The 14,558-nt window shown below is 40.5% G+C and overlaps 1 protein-coding gene across 6 annotated transcripts in view; it reads left to right on the top strand.

Moving 5' to 3' along the window:
• The first annotated feature begins 635 nt into the window (after positions 1–635).
• Positions 636–14,558, top strand: part of LOC116397605 (neuroblast differentiation-associated protein AHNAK) — an 18,296-nt gene continuing 4,373 nt past the window's right edge. For 2 of the 6 annotated variants that reach the window (XM_031873187.1, XM_031873185.1), the window contains exons 1-7: positions 636–1,084; positions 7,330–7,376; positions 8,893–8,997; positions 9,680–9,793; positions 9,909–10,062; positions 10,431–10,591; positions 10,684–13,655. In XM_031873187.1, coding sequence (XP_031729047.1) covers positions 1,027–1,084; positions 7,330–7,376; positions 8,893–8,997; positions 9,680–9,793; positions 9,909–10,062; positions 10,431–10,591; positions 10,684–13,655 — 3,611 coding nt within the window. In that variant the 5' untranslated portion in view covers positions 636–1,026. Of the gene's footprint in view, positions 1,085–4,151; positions 5,369–7,329; positions 7,377–8,892; positions 8,998–9,679; positions 9,794–9,908; positions 10,063–10,430; positions 10,592–10,683; positions 13,656–14,558 lie in introns of those variants that run through there. The other 4 variants (XM_031873186.1, XM_031873183.1, XM_031873184.1 and 1 more) reach the window with 4 other exon arrangements.

Genomic DNA, 14,558 nt, shown 5'->3' with positions numbered 1-14,558 from the left:
TTAAACTGTTACAGAAACATTTGTTTTTCTGTTGATCAACAAATGAATTGATCGATTCATCATTTCAGCATTGCATGAATCAAAATTTAAAATTTCAGAAGTAAATTCCAATATCTAAGACGGACTAAAGCTGATTTTTTAACTCATAACTTCAGCAGTATCTTTGATCCCAGGTTACATTTTTCCTCATTCCTACACTAGCATCTATAATTCATGACGTGCCCTTTTTCAACAACTAACGCAGCTCTATTTATAGATTCAACTGGTATTGTACATGCGTTCATAGTGTATGTTACTGAGCTTCAGTCTTTCCAGAGACCAGGACGAAATCCTCGACTAAGACGATGTGAAACCTCGAGGTCTTGTTAGTAACTGCTGCCGGTTCTGACATAAACACCAATCAGCCTCACAGGCCAGCGCAACACGAATGAGGCTGTGCTCATGTAGCATGTTTGATCTCCATCATCCTGCCTCCACAATGAGTGGTTTAAAACTGAGAGTACACAGCGACAAATTGAGTTATGGCTCCATGACAACAAACTGCCCCCCCGCCTCCCGTCACTGCTGGAGCCAGAAGCTGACATCGTGATTGTCCTTGTCCGATTAGGTCGATCAATGAGACTGAGCAGAGGAGAGAGAAAGAAGAGGAGGGGAGGAGGAGGGGAGGAGGAGTAGAAGGAGATCTGTGTGTCTCCTCCCATAATTAAGTTGGCGTGCTGGGCTGAAGGTCCATGTTTACGGGCCAGCGAGGGAGTTTCCTTCACTCGGTGGACAGCTCTGCGCTGGGAGAAAGCAGCAGTCTCACTCTCTTCTCTCTCTGGTTATTTCTGCACCTCATCCCTCGCTGCGACTAGCGACCTGCACACACAGGCTGATTCAGGACAAGCCGGGAGAGGCAGGGAAGCAGCAACAACAGCAGCACCTGCTTAACCCTCCACCACCACCGCCGTCCCTCCCTCCGTCCCCCCAGCCCGTCCGGCCCAGGACATCCTCTCTGCTGCCGCCGCTGCCACCGCCGCTGCCATCATGTGCGACTGTTTCCACCTGGCGTTCCCCAACTGGCAGGCCGCCTCCTCAGGGACGGGTGGGCATCTTTCTCTCTGCTCTCTTTTCCCTCTCTTTATGACTTTGTCTGTGCCCCCCCCGAGACATTCACCGATTGATGCAGCAGTGTTCAGTAGGGTAGCGGGAGAGATTACATCTGTGTGTGTGCGTTTTTGTTACGAAGCGAGACAGTGAGCGAGCGTGAGGCGGCTGGTGCTGATGCTGAGTTGTGTTGCTGACCTGCAGTGAGCGCTGGGTGTGTCTGCAGAGAGTGTTTGAAGATGTCATCATCGACGATGTCAGGCGGCTCTGCACTCCTCCCGTCTTCCCTCCCCGCTGTGTGTTTGAAGCAGAGGCTGAAAAGGAAGACAGACTCGGTTACTGTGGCATTTCAGCGAAGCAGAAATAGGGAAAGAGAATAACTTCCTCGGGGGGAAAACATGAAAAAGGCTTCTAAAATGTGGGACGATAACTCTTGCACCTTCTAAGCTTTAAAGCTGCAGTCTTTATGTGAAAGATGGAAGAGCTACTACCTGTAACCTTGAATCACTTTTAACATAGTAGCCTTAAAAAATATGAACATTTCTGAAAGTTTACGATGCTGAAAGCTCTAAAACGTACGCAATGCATGTTTCACCGCTGACACTGCTCACAGTCTCTCTTGATGCGTCCCGTTGTGTATGTTTCACGATTATAAACGCAGAGTGAGTTGTGGAAAATGTAATCTACCTTTATGGTTACATCAGATGGATGTTTGATGACCTGCCTCCCTGATGTAACACATCTACAGAGTGGGCGTAGAACATAGCTGCGTAGTTTGGGTGAAAGTGATTACATTCAAGCTATTTTCGTGATGATGCTTGTGATCTTGAAATTACGCTGAGAAGAAATAGATATGTTTCGATTAATTATGATGAACGTTTGAATTATAAATCTGTGAAAAAGATATGATTTTATTGCACTGGTTTTGTAACATTTTGCTGGAAATAGTTCCTGCAGATGTAATTTACACATTTGGGTGTGATTTATTCAGTTGTGTGCTTTCAGTGAACGTTTTCTGATCATATAGACGTTGTCGGTGAAAACCACGGAGGTTTCAAAGAGCTTCTACAGAGTCAAACAGTAGAATGAGCCAAAGGAACCGCTGCATCACCAACATGACATGTAGACGATATATGGTCAGGAAAGTCAGGAGAGAATCACAGTCCATCTTCCTGGATTTCATAATGTGTCTCATTTAACTGCTTAGTTCAAGTATATTGTGTTATTAGTTATTATACTATATTATCATAGTATTATAAGACATATTATTCTTGATGTTGTCCCACAATTCTAATTTGGCCTCGGCTGCTAATAATTAATTCTGCCTGAATATGTGGAGAGGTTAGTGTTGCTGTGAGAGGCTTCAGGCGGCGCTCAAGGTCAGATAGAGAGAGAGAGAGAGAGAGAGAGAGACAGAGACAGAGAGAGAGAGAGAGAGTATTGTTTACTGCTAGGAAGTGAGCCAGACAGAGAGGCAGTGGAGCCTAAATCAGACGATCAGATCCATTACGGATCATCAGTTTGACAAATCCTGCTCTTGAATCAATATCACACCACTTGAATAGTTTAAATGAGCAGCTGCTGTCACTCAGTGCAGAACCGCTTCAGTCAAAAGAGTCAATCTGAGAATTTGTTTTAAACTGCTCGGAGCATCAGGTGGACATCGCTTTATACGTTTCTTTGATTTGACAGAGGTTTGACCTGTTGGGGTTCTATTTACTTGTGTTTAATCAATTTGCATCTTGGTTTTCATTGTTGTCAGGGAGGACAAGAGACATCTTTTAGACCATTAGAAGACATTCAAACCCAGACTAAACGCAGACTAGAGGAACTTTCAGTTACTTGGTATCAATTCTCAAAAACACAACTAAATTAAATTTAAAAAATGCAAGTTATCAAGACTCTATTTACATAACTGTGGTTGTTTTCAGTGAACAACTCATGGTCGGTTCAATGACTTGCATTCAACAAAAGACCATAATTGGCTTAATACATATCAGACCTTTCAAATAACTAACTCAACTAAATGATCTTGATTAAATCTGAGTCCCTTTGTGCTCCAGGCCTGCGAGGAAAAACAAACACAGTTCAGGTGTAGCTGCTGACCTGGAATAAGTCTCTGCTACTTCTGCTGTAATTGGATGTCGTGGTAATGCAGGCATATTCAGATAAGAATGTCAGAGCTGTGATGAAACTCGCTGTAAGTTTGCAGCAGATTCATAGATTGAAAGCGTGCGCTGTTGCAGTCTCATGTTCATGTAATCCATGCAGAAGATCTAATTCTGTCTTCGTTTCCCTTCCTTCACTCAAATCTTATTATCATTTGGATGCAAACACACACACAGTCTTCCAGTGAAAGCAGCTCGTGTCTGCCTGCAAAAACAAGCAGAATCTAAATCCAGGAGCACAAATAACGAGCTGTATAAGTTATGAGTTTAGTGAAGAGGGGAGCTCCGGGGAGCCTTCCAGCTGTTTTTCAACAGGAAACACAAACTAGAGCAGAAGGTGGTTACGTAAGAGATGAGCTGAGGACAAGCACCTCACACAACACACTCAGGTTTTTATAGTCATAGAGTGAATCTACAAAGTGGATTGCAGATTTTGTGCTTGTGAGATCTTGTGATTTGATGCCAGCACAAGCGGTGATATGAGAGGTTCGCTGTCTCAGCAGAGTGTCCGGACGAATGAGTTTAAGTGTTCAAATCAGAGTTGTTGGCGGTCGTGCTATTTTAAAGGCCTCGTTCTTCATCACATCGGCACTGAGGGGCGAGCCACTCCCAAATCCAGAGCTGCAGTTGCACCCAAATATGAATCATGCAGGATCTGCACCACAAAAGACTTCAGCGTCGACTGCTCGTGCTTATTAATATCACCATCAAAGACGAATCACACACATCAGGCAGCGGCGTTATGATGTAATATTTACTAAATCTAATCTACGATTAGTCAAACAAGTAAATAAGTTTACTATGTGATTTTATTTTGACAGTTCTAGTGAGCAGTGAGAGTTGTTATCAGGCCCTCTGCAGCACCCACATGACAAATATTTGAGAAAGGAGTTTTCTACATGTGCGGTGCCAGTAGTTGTGTTCGGAACACTGGACATCCGCCTGAATGAAGTGGTGAATAACTTAAGAAACACATCATCCAGTCATGCTGAGCAGAGCCTGAATCCTCAACAAAGCTCCCCGCACACATTAACCCAACGATTCACTACAACAGCATCCGTGTGCTTGAGATGACACACTAACAAGACTGAAGCCCTCTTCACGCTGGACTACAGTACCCGTTACCTGTTCTTTGCAAATCTGCCATGTCTGTCATCTGTCCAGTAAAAATTCACCTGCAAATGATCCACCATATATCGCTAAACACGCGTGAGGACACGTGATCATAATAATACCTTGCGAATCGGCCTTTCGGTCTTCTGGTTTGGTTTTCGGAGGCTCATCTCGCAAACAATCTCTGGAGCACGAAGTCTTTGTGAATATTACATAAACATTAAAAGTTACTTATATAATACGATAATATTTATAATATTAGATACAATTCCTACATGGTACAATAGTTTTAATGTCAGTAAATTTGAGTAAAATACAGATTTTGCTTCTCATGGAACACAGACGTGGCGGCCATGACAGGAGCTCAGAGAGGTTAGCTCGATGCTAACATCAGCATGCTAACATGATACGATGATGTCAGTGTGTTTTATGAATGGTTTTTAATGGTTATGTTGATGTGAAAAGGCTCATTAAGTTTCACCAGATTCCATTAAATGTCTGATTCATTACCTTCAATCCTAGTTCATTAAAAGTATGAAGTGTCTTTTTATTCATTTAAATTCATCACAGGTAGTTTTTGCTGCAATGGCAAAAGCCTTTATACAATATGAGCTTTAAGGATTAAGGTAGTTTCATAGTTTTATGTTATATTATAAAGTAATACTGTTGGATTGTTTAAGATGTTCTTCCCCGTTAAGTGGGAGTGGTATTAATTAATGACAGATTCATGTAAATTCAAGGTTATTTTAAGTTGTGTGTGGTGCAAAGTCAACATTAGGACTTGATTCAGTTCATTTGGGAGGGACACAAGTTCAGGCAAGATAGGTTTGACTGCAACCTAAAAGTGTCCCGCCTCCTTTGTCCATCTGAGACTGAACTAATTACTTTAACCACTTTGGCATTCACACTCACGCCAGGAATGTTCGAAGGCAGTTTGGATGCCGTGTTGTGAACACCTCGGCTTTATTTCCAGGAGTTAAAGAAACAGCAGAAGCAGGTTGGTGAGTTCTTTGATTCCACACACTGGGCTCGGAAAACTAAATAGTTTCTGCTTTTTGTCAGTCGTACCTGGTGTGAAAGAGAAGGATGAAGAGGAGAAGGATGGTGCTTGGCAGCTGCAGAGACCTGATTGTTATATTTCACAACACGTCTAGACCGTGATGCGTTCAGAGATCACAGTGTGAATCTACGGTTCTGTCAGATCGATGTTCTCTGATGCCATTTCTGATCCTGGCGTCAGAGCGATGCATGTCTACGATGACAGTGCAGGTTGTGTTTCAGGTTTATTTTCAGTATCACAGCTATAATATCATTTGATAGCTCCTTGAACTTTCTCAGAGGCAGCAACACACCCTGAAACAGTAGGAGGCTCTTTTTTAATACCATCAGTCTGTTATCTTAAATGTCTTCTGATGTACTTACACAGGCAGCCAGAGCGCTTCACATGACAAACGCTAAAGCAAAGGGTGGTTAGTTAAGAAACCATGGGGCTGCAATACATGTTCAATACTGAGCCTATTGTAGGATTGTTGAATATGTGTTTAATATAATGTAATATAGATATAATACATATATAATAAACACATTTTCAAGGTTTCTAAATGAATATTAAACCCCAAAATCAAACGTTCTGCCAATTACTTGCCAGAGCAAAGTTTGTTTCCAAATTACTAAACATAAAGTTTCGTCTTTATTTGTGGTAACATAAAATATACTTAAAAAAAAGGCTGATTACATCACAAATATGCTATTTTCTAGTAAATCCAGCATACACTTAAATACCCAAGATTTGAATTACGTATTTTGAGTTTTAATTGAATGTTTTCATCTTGTTTTTTGTTAAAATTGGTCATTGATGAACATTACTGCTCCGTTACGGGAACGAATTGAATCCTTTTCATCTGGAATTGCAGCTTAAGGGAGTTGATACGATGTTGATGCAAACTTCATACGTTTTGACATTTTCCTTTAATTTCTTGATCTAAATTGTTGAGTTTAGCGCTCCACTATGAAGCTCCAGTAAGACTCACAAGGACAGCAGAGCAAACACGTGTATCTGTAATGGAGATGATGTAATTCTCTGTGTGGAGTCAGGGCTCCGGAGCTCTGGGAGTCCAACCGCATTTATTCAAACACTAATTCCTTCTGACAACGTAACATCCGCTGATTAATGGCCTCTGGATGATATGAATTCATTAGCCAATGAGGAGCTAAAACCACAGACAATGTGGAGGACAGAGCAACGCTGTTTCTCCACAGTCCATCCTTGATTTATGTAAACTTAATAATCTGAGAATTTTTTATGTTTTTTTTATCCAGAACATTTGAATGACTAACACACAGACATCATCCTCCTGATACAATGAACCTCACATTAAAACAGCCCGATTGTGTCGTTTGAATGGATTCAAATCAAAGAGAGGTTAAGTATCAGTGATAATAATCTGACGAACCATATAACCATATTCATCTGGAGTCAGACTTTCCCTTCTCAGCAGCCTTGAGGGGCTGAGCTGGGAGTCTTATCTGTGGATCGATACAGCGGATCACTTAACAGAGGAAAGGAGGCAGCGGGTTCCTGGGGGAATTATTTCCAGGAAGAACTGTAAATAGTCTCATCCTCGGCTCCAGCGTCTCTCTGAGCCTCAAAACAACTGCAGGAGTCAAGGTCTCGCTTTACTGCTTAAAACATTAGAAATACAAATGAAAGCCGGTGCTTTACTTCTGATTTTCTGCTTTTACATTTGAGCAGTTTCTGTGTTGCCTGAATTCATTCACTCTGCTTGAGATAACTTACTTTTCATAATATTATTTGCTACAGTAAAAGCAGGTCGTTAGACACTAAGTATTCTTGAATGAAGCTCTACTATTTACTACAGTACTACTATAATAAGCAGTTGTCATATCAGCGGTTGTTTTGGTTTTTATGTTTTGTCTATTTTCTGTGTTTCCCTGTGAACAGCTGGTCGAAGGCTGAGAGCACCAGAGCCGGGCACAGAGGACGATTCAGTGAGTGACTTTTACATTTCGGTTCATTTCTTCATCAGTCACTAAACGTTTCTGTCTCGCCTTCAATCAACAGTAAAAACAGTGTGTTAAAACGCAAACAAAACATGCAGTTATAAACTTATATACACAAGAAATGTCTGATCCAAGACTACTATTTTCCTAAATGTTGATTCAATAAGTGTATGACTCATTGAAGTAACACGTAACCTTTCACATGTGGCACACCTTACTTTTCTTGAGCTACTTGATCTGAAGGCCCTGGTTCAGAACTATGCTAGTTGATAAGATGAATTTACTGATATGATATGAATAGAAGTTGACTTCCGTATTTGCTATTGAAATATATTAGCTGAACGAAAAAAAGGTCTGAAAAAGATCTGAAGAAATTCAGAACTCTGTGTATGACCTGTGTGTTCTGGAGTTAAACCATCTGAAAACAACAACACTAGCGTATGGAGGGCCAAAGACTAAAGTTACGTTCATATAATTTAGTATGCTAGTGAAGCATACCAACATTTAACATGTTAGCATTCTAATGTTTGCACCTTAGCATGCTATTTTAGCATTAATCACAAAGTACGGCTGAGGCTAACAGGATTAGTTTAGAGAATAACCAATGTCATTGGGAGTCATCCTCTGGGGAACATTACTATTTGTACCAAATTATATGAGAATAAATTAAATTACGTTGGAGGTGTTTTGCGCTGCTGTTGGACTGACAGACCAGCCAACACACTAATGTGACAATTATGAAATGCTATGCAGCCAAACAGCCAGGCTGCCTTTGGCACAGTGAGGTGTCATCACACTGTTTTCATCCAGTTTTTTTCACCTTTGGGGTTCAAGCTGCCGGCACAGCGACGTGAGTTTTAACATTAAAGCAGTTTTTAAGGTAGCTGAAGAAGAGGAGATGCTGTTCAGACTCGAGATAACTTAATGGGATAATTTATCGTCTTTCATTGGATAGTACTGCGATGAAATCATATATATCGAGATACTGTGATACTCAATTCCGTCGTCTAATTTGATAATTACATACCAACTTAAATTTGACATAAATCGGATGCAAAATAGTTTCAGGGAAAAATCAATTGAAGATTACGGTTTTGTTTAAACATCACACTTTACATTACTACTCAGTTCAATGGGATTAATCAACGGTGAATATATGGAAATATTTCTTTATTTTATGCTTTATAATTTCACTCGAAACTGTTCTTTTCATTCAGTATTTAATTCACACAGAATTATACAAAAATAGGCTTTTCCATGTGGTATTCATCTATTGTAAGAAACATGCTACATGCTACATGCTACGTCTTGATATATATCGATAGAGATGTGAAATGACTTAAAACGAGATAGTAGATTTTGGCCGTATCGCCCAGCCCTAGTTTAGAAAAACGTCTCACTGAAAACGTCTCCAATATCATGATTTCTGTTTGAAACTATACAACCGTTTTGGGACTAGACCATGTGACCGTTCTCTGTGCTGACTGACCTTATGTCCACGCAGACATGTGACGAGCCATCTCAGTTCACAGAGAGACCGCGGCCTCAAGGATCGTCCCCCGTCGAGGAGTATCCTGAAACCGAAAAATACACCGACAGTGACAAAGAGGTACGCAGCACCTACACACACCACGACAGACAAAACAAACCAGGTTTACAGGGAGAAACCAGGTCAAGACACTCAATCAAAATCCTAAAATCTTAGTACGGCCACTGTGATTATGTGCATGAGATAATTTTTCTGCTTTTGCCGTAGAGGTATGCGAGAAAAACAACATTTTCTTCAAGAATTCAAGGTAAAACGTGGTGAGAAACTGATAAAGAAATGGTGATTTTAAGGGTGACGTATTGCTTTAAGGAGTTATAAAATGATTACCATCCACTCATTTTATATTTTCCCTCTACGCTCTCAATATGAGAGCTTGTATTTAATACAAATGTATCTTGACTGAGATGTGTGGATATCCTTTGTTTTTTTTGGCTCTTAAACGCAAAATCATGTGAATTACATTTATCTTTCTGGCACAAAACAGTAACGTGAACAACTTATCAATGACTCCATTACACTTATTAGGCTCTGTATTTGTGTCCAGTTGACAAAGTATGGTGTTAGATGGGCTTTCTGTTGTGTTTACTGCTGCATATTATAATATTGATCAAGACTCAGCTGCTCCCATGTATAAAAGTATGTGTATTACCATTTCAAAGCCTGTCGCCTTTTTTGTTACTGTAATCTTTTTTTTCAGTATGATGTTTAGTTGGAATTCAATTTTCTTCTATTTTTATTTTAGTGTGAAGCGGAGCATGACCGACACCACAAAAGTGGGAGTGGAAAGAAAACTAAAAAGTCCGGGCTTGGGTCCATGTTTGAAAAGCGTTCAACTCCAAAGATGAGCAAACTGAAGGTGAGACGTTCCCACCTTCTCCTCTCTGTACTGTGTCTGGGAATGTGAGAGCAGCACAGCTAAAGGTAAAATGATTTGATTCTGTCTATTTTGATTTGTGTTGTTTTTTGTGCAGGAAGATCACAGCCCTGAATCTGGAGTGATAGTGAAAACAGCCCCAGATGGATGTTCAGAGGGTCTCGTTTATGGTGGAGGGGGCAGAGAGGGAATCTTCATTAAGGAAGTGGTACCAGAGTCACCTGCCTCAAAAAGTCTGAAACTGAAAGAAGGTAAACTAGCAGTTAGAAATGAGAAACAATTACAGCGACATTTTCTTTCTGATTACAATAAAAACAAAAACTAATTTGATTATGAAAAGTGGGATTAATGAGGCTATAATGGGGTCCATTGGACAATCTATGGTACTTTTAAATCTTGAGTTGTTGTATATTTTCCAATTTTAGAATTCCAAATCCCATTACAAATCTACTACAAAAATTTTTGCCCATACAAATGTCATTACCTTAACATGAAGAAACTTGGAAAGTGACAAATTAATTCCCATAATGTTTTATTGATGTAATTCTCCTTTATCAGACGGACCCTGACAGCCTTCTCATCTGTGTGCTTCTGAAATGTTTTGCTCTTGTTTACGCAGGTGATCAGATTCTGAGCGCCACCGTGTATTTTGACAACGTGTCGTACGAGGACGCCGTTCAGATTCTGGAGCACGCTCAGGCTTACAAGATGAAGCTCTGCTTGAAACGCAATCCAGGCGTCACAGAGACGGAATCAGCCATCGAATCTGACGTCATCCCTGTAACTATTTTCACAATATCAGACTCTTTGTGATACACAAAAAAAATGTTTTGGGGATAGAAATGACATTTCATTTTTCTGTTGCTCAACAGGAGGAAGACGTCTACGTTGCAGAAATGAGGGAGCAAGGAAAAACCAAAAGGCGTAGTGAAGCACGCATTTCATGGCCTAAGTTTCCCTCCTTTGGAAAAGGACGCAAGTCTCGCTTTACAAGATCTCACAGCTCCTCCGAAGCTGATGAGCAGAGAAAGCTTGAGCTCAGTCCCACTACAAGTGACACAGAGTCACCGATAAAATCTCAGGATACTCTCAAAGGCAAGAAGAAGCATAAAATAAAGCTTTCTGGTCTGACAAAGAGAGGCCGCATAAGTTCATCTGAAGACCAGGACACAGACGCTCCAACATCTGCGCAGATGCTTCCGACTGAGTGCCTTGAAAGTCCCTCAGGGGAAACACCTCAAGTATACGTGACTGAGGATCTGAAAGTAGTGGAGGACTTAAGACTGACTGAACCTCAAACTGTTCAACACAAGGTGGAACTCATCTCTATAGCTAGCACTTTGAAAACAGAAGATCTAACCGTGGCTCTGGCAGGTCAAGAAAGTCTCTCTGGTATCAAGTCCCCTGATGGGAAGAAGAAGAAGAAGAAGAAAGAACTGTCTCAATTAAAAATAAACATTTTGGGGAAGGATAAATCACACAAGAAAGATGCAAAAGAAAAATCGTCACCAAAAAGGCTGAAAACAATGGGGGCAAGTATTGAAATAGCAGACCAACCTGAAAATGAAAAATCTGATGTCATCCCAAGTTTTGAATCACGCACAAAACTACAAGGAGTTCAACTTGCACTTGATGACAATACCCAAATAATCGAAAGGAGCGTACCAAAGATGGAACTTGAAATATCTGACGTTGCATTCATACAAAAATCTCCACAGAAAGGTGAAGAGAAAACAAAGAAAGGCAAGGACATTAAACAGAAACAAGAAGCAAAGAGAGATCCAACATTCAAACTGCCTAAAATAGGCTTTAGTGACATCGCCAGTGAGGAAACAATCCCAAAAATGAATGTAAATTTTGAAGAACGCACAACTAAAATTGAGCAACTTACAACTGAGGGTACAGAAGTGAAAGAAGATCCTTTTGAGCAACTGTCAAAAAGCAGTCTTTCCAGAACAAAACTTCCCAAACGTGAAGACATTGAGATTCCAGGTATGGAGGACATGTCTAAGAGGACCACAGTCAAAATAATGAAAGAGCCTAAAACTGTTTCTACCAGACATTATGAGGACACTCAAGCTGAAACTGTACAAATGTCAATTGATGTTGACAGCGTGAAAGAGGCAGTTTCAAAATTGCCTGGATTTAAGCTGCCTAAGGTTGACACAAGTGGCATGCCTATTCCTGAAGAAATTACTGTGATAGACGCAAATGCACAAAGAATATCGGTGAAAACACCCACTAAAACAAAACACGAAGCACACTTCAGTAAGTTTGACATAACTGCCTCTCCAGAAATCTCCAAGACAACAATTAAACTACCAAAGATCACACCTGCTGATTTAGCCTCAGATGAACTTTTAATGGTGACCCAGGTAGATTTAAAAAAAACTGAAAAGGAATACAAAGCTGAGCCAAAACAAAGCGACAAAGAGGTTTATAAACGAGAACATATCATAATACCTGGAAAAGAAAGTGCACAAGAAGCGACCGTTCTTCAGACACAAGGAACACAAGACAACGAGGGCATCAAATCTGATTATATATCTGCAGCAACTTTCAAAACAAAGAGGGCAAAGATAACAATGCCTAGCTTTGGGATTGCAAAACCAGACATAAAAATCCCTGACATTGGAATTCACTTGCCAAAACAAAATATCTCTGAGCAAAATGTTGACAACATAAAAGGTGAAAGGACTATATTCCTCCAAGAAGTAGAAATATCAAAGACTGAAGCAAGAAACAAGATTGGAGGAGTCACATCGGATGTCAAAATACCTGAAATTGACGGCATTGAATACATTGATTCAGCATATGGTTCACCAGCCAAAAAGGACGTCGGATTTAGGCTTACAGGTTTTGGTGTTAATCTTAATGCTGACAGCCCAAAGGCCGACATCTCATGTACAGATGTCGGAGGTGAGGCAAAAGTTGTTGAAGCCAAAGAGCAGACATTCAAACTGGCCAAATTTGGAGAAGGAACTCTGAACATCAACGTAAATGTGCCTGATGCAAATGAGGACATAAACATTGATGGGGCCAAGATAAAAACACTTGACAGGGAGGAAAAGGGTGGCAAGTTCCATCTTCCGAACCTCGGCATCTCCATGCCAAAGGTGAAAGGACCTACAATTGACATAAGCCTATCAAAACAAGATGTAAATGTAACACTACCAGAGGCTAAAGCTGAAGTCAAACTCCCAGAAGCCCCTGACAGTGACATTACTCTTGGAACCATAGACGTTTCTAATCGAGAGCAAAAGATAGAACTTGAAAAACCTGAATTCAATGTCAAACATCTGAGGACTGAAGGGGAACTTGATGGGCAAGGAGGCAAGTTTAAAATGCCAGAATTTGGTGTAAAAATGCCAAAAGTAAAAGGGCCAGAATTTGATTTAAGCTTGTCTAAGAAAGATGTAGATGTCACTTTGCCTCAAGCTAAAGCAGAAGTCAAACTTCCTTATGTTGAACATACAGAACCTGGTATTAAAATTGAGAGCAAAGCTCCAGAGATTGCAATTTACAAACAGGATATTAAAAGATCAACATCAAAATTTAAGATGCCGACATTTAAACTACCAACAGTTGGAGTTGGTACTCCAAACGTGTCTGTGGAAGTACGTGATATGGACAAAGATGTCAAAATCGATGGAGCTAACAGGGCTGCAGTTAACATTGAAGCACCCAGTGTTGACATTGAGGGTCCTTCAGTAGATATGAAAGCAATAGGAACTGATCATGAGGGTAAAGAAAGCAAGTTGAAAATGCCACATCTCGGGTTCACTATGCCTAAAGTCAAAGGGCCTCAAGTTAATTTAAGTTCATCAAAGAAAGATGTAGATGTCACACTGCCAGAAACCAGTGCTGAACTGAAACTCCCAAAAGTCCCTAAAATGGATGCCAGTCTTGGAAAAGTAGAAGTTTTGATTCCAGAGACAAAAGTGGAAGTTCAAAAGCCTGATTTAGAAATGGAACCTTTGCAAAGTGAAGTTGAAATTGATGGGCAAGGAAGCAAGTTTAAAATGCCAAAGTTGGGAATGTCGATGCCAAAAATTGAAGGACCTGAAATTAACTTTGGCTTATCAAAGAAAGATGGAGACGTGACACTTCCAGAAGCCAAAGCTGAAGTAAAAGTCCCTGTAGTTGAACTGAAGGAACTCTCTGCTAAGATGGGAATTAAAGCTCCTGAAATAAAAGTTGAGGCAAAAGGCACAGAAGGATCACCATCGAAATTTAAGATGCCGACGTTTAAACTACCAAAATTTGGAGTTGGTACTCCAAACGTTTCTGTAGAAGTACCTGATATGGACAAAGATGTCAAAATTGAAGGAGCCGATATTAATATCCCCAACGAAGGTTCTGCAGTTGACATTGCAGCACCCAGCATTGACATTGAGGGCCCTTCAATGGATATGAAATCTACAGGAGCTGAACAAGACGGGAAAGGAAGCAAGTATAAAATGCCACATCTTGGTTTCTCCATGCCGAAAGTGAAGGGACCGAAAATGTATTCAAGTCTACCAAAGAAAGACATAGATGTCAAATTACCAGAAACAAAAGTTGATGTCAAAATTCCTGAGTCAATTCCAGAGGCTAAGATGGAGGTTAAAAAGCTGGAAATGGAAATGCAGTTTGTGCAGACTGAAGATGAACTTGGCGGACAAGAACAAAAGTTAAAAATGGCAAAGTTTGGAATCAAAATGCCAAAAGTAAAAGGGCCAGAATTTGACATGAGCTTATCAAAAAA

Source organism: Anarrhichthys ocellatus, unplaced genomic scaffold (assembly GCF_004355925.1).
Source record: "Anarrhichthys ocellatus isolate YVR2014 unplaced genomic scaffold, GSC_Weel_1.0 scaffold69, whole genome shotgun sequence".
Classification (NCBI taxonomy): Eukaryota; Metazoa; Chordata; class Actinopteri; order Perciformes; family Anarhichadidae; genus Anarrhichthys; species Anarrhichthys ocellatus.
The sequence above is the reverse complement of the archived record's forward strand: the minus strand, read 5'-3'. Positions and strand labels throughout refer to the sequence as shown.